Consider the following 5,523-nt stretch of genomic DNA (forward strand, 5'->3'; position numbering starts at 1 on the left):
CTTTGAAGCCTACTGTTGGAGTGAGCTTCTCTTGTACAAACCATTTCGCAATATTCCAACAAATATAGGTACATCACCTGCTCAAATCATTGCAAATTGGAAGCTATTGTACATACATGGTTACACACGTTGGCATATTTATGGAATAGAACATGAATGCAGAGCTGAAAATGACATCGACTCTGATGGTGATACTTTCTTATATTCACACAATGAAGACCAATATGAATGGGAATACCTTTCCCAAATGGGTGCTTCAAACAAAATCAATGTAAATGATCTCCAAATGCTGGGTAGACGCGATTACTATATTAACTTTGATTGGCATGCCCCTTATCCCACTAATCCACTTCATCATACTATTGTTACCTTCATTTCCACTAATAAAATAAATTGCCAGCCTAGCATTCTCCAGCCAGCTTCTCCTCCCACTACTTCGTTCCCCTTAGCATCAAAAAAAAAAATTGCACTTGAACTCATTCTTGCCCATTATGCATCTCTTGGAACCCCGCCTCCACTCCATATGCTTATACAAGGCGCTGCAGGCACTAGTAAATCATATTTGATACAATGCATTAGAAATAGACTTAACCTTTCCACAAATATACAGCTCAATCCTTTGCTTGTGCTTGCCCCAACCGGCGTTTCTGCATATAATATCCAAGCAACAACTATTCATGCTGCCCTGCGCATCCCCCTTAGATATATGCAACCTTTAACAGGACAGTCTTTGATGCTCTTCCAAGAACAATACAAACACTTACAATATATACTAATTGATGAGATGAGCTTTTTGGGTCCTAAATTGCTTTTGAAAATTGACAACAGATTACGTCAGGCATTCCCTCGCCAGCAACACGAACCATTTGGAGGCCTCTCAATCATCCTTGTAGGCGACCTCGGCCAACTACCTCCAGTGATGGACAAGCCTTTGTATGCCTCGCATTCTACAGCCCTTGCATTATGGCACTCCTTTCAAACTATTGTTACCTTAGATACAAGTTTCCGACAACAAGGTGCCTCAAACATCCAACAGCAATTTCGTGCAATCTTGCAAAACATTAGAAATGCCAATCCACTCCAAACAGATTGGGAAGCTCTTATGTCTCGATCCTCTTCCAAACTGCCTATAGATCATAACAAGCACTTTGACAATTCAATTCATTTGTTTGCAACAAATGCATCTGTCAAACACCACAATACTAAAATGTTAAAATAATTACACTTACCTGTTGCAAGATGTCTCGCCCAAAATTCAAGGCAAACAAACCCTGAATATAATAATGATGAGCAACTTCCTTCAGAATTGCTCCTCTCCCTTAATGAACAAGTTATGTTGATTGCTAATCTATGGATACAAGCTGGTTTGGTCAATGGATCATTAGGACAAATCAGATCCATTATCTATGATACAGATTCTAGACCTCCTGACTTGCCAAAGTATGTGGTCATTGAATTCAAAAATTATTCCGGCCCTCATTGGGACAATGCAAATCCAAAATTTGTCCCTATACCACCTATCACTCGAGGCAGTCGCACCCAGCTCCCCCTTGCAATGGCTTGGGCCCTTACTATTCACAAATCCCAAGGCCTCACTTTGGACAAAGCAACAGTCGACATTGGCAAAGCTGAAAAACAAGGGCTGACCTTCACTACACTATCACGAGTGAAGTCTCTTCATGATCTAAGAATAGAATCACCTTTCAGTTTTGAAAGATATTCAAAATTACAAAGCAATGCTTATACAGCTATGAGGAAAAAAGAGGAAAACAGATTGACTGCTCTCTCCATTCAGATATCTGCATCGCCTCCCCACCAACAACTCTAATATCCTACAGCATCAGGTATGTCGCTCCACCAAATTCCTACCACTCCACCCTTTTGCTTTTGGGTTTCTCCACTCTCCTCGTTACTTGTATACATTTGGTTTCATAACATCGATTGTTTTCTTGCAGGTGTTATTTCCCCTATTCATCCACACCTTGTTGTTCGCTACATACACCCACATTGTAGGCTTCTCTTCCTCCACCTTCCCCATTCCGCCATTACACCCCTGGTAACAATATATCTATCAACAACTCTTGCTCTGGTCATTTTCATTTTGAAAAATATACTTTGCTGCTCTTTGCACCTATAATATACTGCTTAATATGAACTCCCCATCACTGCACTTCCCTGCATTGGTTAACTTTGTTACAATATAATTGCATTGCAACTAACACCTCTTCCACCTGCACCGCATTCTATATTTTATTTATAGTTTTGTCTAAAACACTTTTACATACATTAATACTAACTTTCCATGTCTCTTTCACATTTAGCTTCATTCTCATTAAATACAACTTCAATTGTTTGTTGTTACCTCCTCTGCTATACTCAATCTACTAAGATAAACTTATAAAAAAGCAACCTCGCTCTGCCAGGTACGTTTAACTCACTGTCCACTCCTTTATTATACTTCTTTTTCCAACTTAACAATCTATTTTTCTCTAATGCAACCCTTTGCAATGCAGCTCCACCTCTTTTGTTAAAACAGAAACACTTTTCCAATGCAGTTTCCCTCCGCTTGGATAACTCAGTTTTGGTTCTGCTAAAATCAGGTACATTCAACCCACTCTCCCCCCTTCCTCTTCTTTGTTTCTGTTATAACACCTGTCCATTCAATTTGCAGAATTTTCATCATCAATATATACATATGTTACAAATCTGTTGTTTTTTACATCTATGCTATGCAACCCATTGACAATGCTATTTCCTCTCAACGTATCCCTGGTGAGATACCATGATGAGACCTTCTCTACATGACACATTTTTAGAATTTCTTTATGCAATTTACTATGTGGATGTTTTATATTACCATGTAATCTACTCTTTAACTTAAAAACTTCCTTATAACATCGCTTCCTTCCAAAAAATATACACATTCACTTCATTTTGCAGGTCTCCTTTGGCCCAGAAAAGGTTACACTTTCCAACCAATTCAGCAAATTTTGGGTGAAACAAAAGGTAAACTCCTTCCAAATAATCACTATAACTTGCTGCTATGATCTCTACATTTAACAAACTTATATTCATTCCTATTTATTTCACATCCACACACACTCTATATAATCTTTTTTTTTACGTTCCCAATACAGTTAGTCGTCATCTCTTGCACATTCCACACAAACAGTGAAAGTCCAATTGCAAAATAGGCCCCTCACATGGAAGGTACGCTCTGATTCCTCTCCACCTCTCCTATATACTTTTAATATACAAATTATTCCAACTAATAGCTGACTTCAATTGATTTCGTCACCCCTGCAGGAATATGTTCCAACCAACTGTACACTGTCTTAAAAGACATTCCACATCAGATTGCCCACCTCTATTCTACAGCTTGCTCTTGCAGCTTCCTCTGCCAGATTTATATAAAATTATTGTGCTCTTGCGCCTTTTCGGATCGCCTATCGGCGCACCGTTGCAGGCACTAAACCCGCAACTGCTAGTATAAGCTTCTTCAGGGCTGCGGAGTTAGGCTTTACAAGCACCTTTTACTAACTACGCAATTGTGCAATCAATCTGGATTGTCGATCTCAAGAAATACACACACTTGTTATCATAGCTATCAGGTGGACATGTAGGGCCCATGTCTTTATCATGCCACATAATCTCAGATATGTCACAATCTTGTTGGTCCATGTATGCAAAGTCATCTTTGGTGGGTCCCATGTTCCATGTCCATGGGCTTTAGGTTCGACGAGTAACTTTCACTAATCACGCAACTACGCAAAGATCACAATCGTTGATCTTGGGAAACATGCACGACAAGGCAAAAATGACTTTATACCATGGCGATGGGTTGGCTAACGTGCGGGGCCGGTCATGACAACGAGTGAAGAGGTTTAAGTTATGACTAAAGGAACTGGGAACCGGCTATAGCAAGTCAACGATCAATTATTAAAAAAAATAGAAAAGGGAACGAGCAATGAGTACTAGGGTTTAGGGTTTTTAAGGATTGAGGTTTAAGCCATGAAGACATAAACCAAACATTTCAAGCACTTAAAGAAAAATTTTGCACTTCCCAACAAGAGGTTGTGGTGGAAGTGTTTGGATTAGGAGTCATTGTATTGTAGAGTGGGTTGTTATATTGAGAATTAAAGGATGGCACAGATGTGGCAATGACATTAGTAGTGGTGTTTAGAGGAAGACTATTGGGTATATGGCTAGATTATGACGCTTGTGTGGATCTCATGTTATATGATATTGGTACCCCTGGTGGTAGTATAGTTGTGACATCGTAATCAAGGGGTAATTGGGCTCCATTCTGAGCAACCAATATGAAGTATTTGTCCTTGTCATGATTTAAGAGGGTGTTGATAACAACTAGGATTTAAGGATCCTACAATTATTGATCTAATTATTTGTCAGTTAGCCTTGATTGTATGGTTTGTAATTAAAAAGGATTGTTTGGATCTGGAATTGGCTCGCAGTTGAGACGTGTGCAAGTTGTTGCATTGTCTTATAGGATTAGACCTATGTTCATAGTTGACGTGGGATTGAAATTGGGGGTCTAATGTCAGATCTTGTTGATTTTCTTTCTTTGTTGTTTGGTATATGCCATGAGGACTCCCTAGAATGGCACTAACAATGCAAGGATGATGACAATGCAATCTATACTTTTGGTATTTTTTAGATTTTTTGGAATTTTTGGAATTTATATGTAGCTATATTTTTGGATTTTTTTTTTAACTTTTGGATGATGGTGCAATTACAAGATGGCAATACTAATCTATGTTTTGGGGTTTTTGAGAATTTTGAGGATGTCTTGATGAAAAATATGTAAGTCTATAAGATTGATTCTTAGGAAATTTGTGAGCACAAGCCTCTAGATGTTTACCTATGAAATTGAAAGAGAAACCTTAACCTACAGATTGATTGATGGTTAATTAATGATTTGATAAAATTTGTGACCCTATGCTAGACTAAAGAGCATAAGGGCTAAACTTGATGATTGAAGATTTGATGAAGTCTTGGTGTCTTTGACAATGATGAAGGTTTAACCTAAGATCTGGTTTTCTAATTACTTGAGAATAGTTGGTTCCTATAATATGCAAATTATCTAAGGATGATAATGTTGGCAAATTGATCTTGATCTAAGAGGACCTTAAATATTATTAAACCCTAATTGAACTTACCAATCTTATCAATCACAAATCTGACAGTGTTTATGGACCCTAATTGAGAAGTTTGTATGATCTGATGCAGTTTCTAGTTTTTGACAGTCAATGTGTAACAATTAAAAAATAATAAATATAGTTTGGTTGTTGACAATGACTCTAAGTAGCGTAATTGTGTATGTTTTAGGCCAAATTTAGCCCAAATTTTCATTGGTCATATCACAATTGAAGAGAATTTAGACAATATTTGCATCCTAAGGACAAAGCTCATTGCGATGAAGTCAGGCCCACACTTGAAATCTGCTTCGACTCAAATGTGCAACACCTTAAGAAGTGTTGGTCATTCTTGTCTTTGTGAGAGAGG

The 5,523-nt window shown here is 38.0% G+C and overlaps 1 protein-coding gene across 1 annotated transcript; it reads left to right on the forward strand.

The window, feature by feature from the left end:
- The first annotated feature begins 1,333 nt into the window (after positions 1–1,333).
- Positions 1,334–1,828, forward strand: LOC131051346 (uncharacterized). Its single transcript, XM_057985812.1, has one exon. It carries the CDS (start codon positions 1,334–1,336, stop codon positions 1,826–1,828), a length of 495 nt encoding a protein of 164 aa, XP_057841795.1.
- The last annotated feature ends 3,695 nt before the right edge of the window (positions 1,829–5,523 follow it).

Source organism: Cryptomeria japonica, chromosome 11 (assembly GCF_030272615.1).
Source record: "Cryptomeria japonica chromosome 11, Sugi_1.0, whole genome shotgun sequence".
Lineage (NCBI taxonomy): Eukaryota > Viridiplantae > Streptophyta > Pinopsida > Cupressales > Cupressaceae > Cryptomeria > Cryptomeria japonica.

What these genes read in the sequence shown, in the direction of transcription:
- LOC131051346 (XM_057985812.1), top strand. Translation starts at nt 1,334, where the DNA reads ATGTTGATTGCTAATCTATGGATACAAGCTGGTTTGGTCAATGGATCA.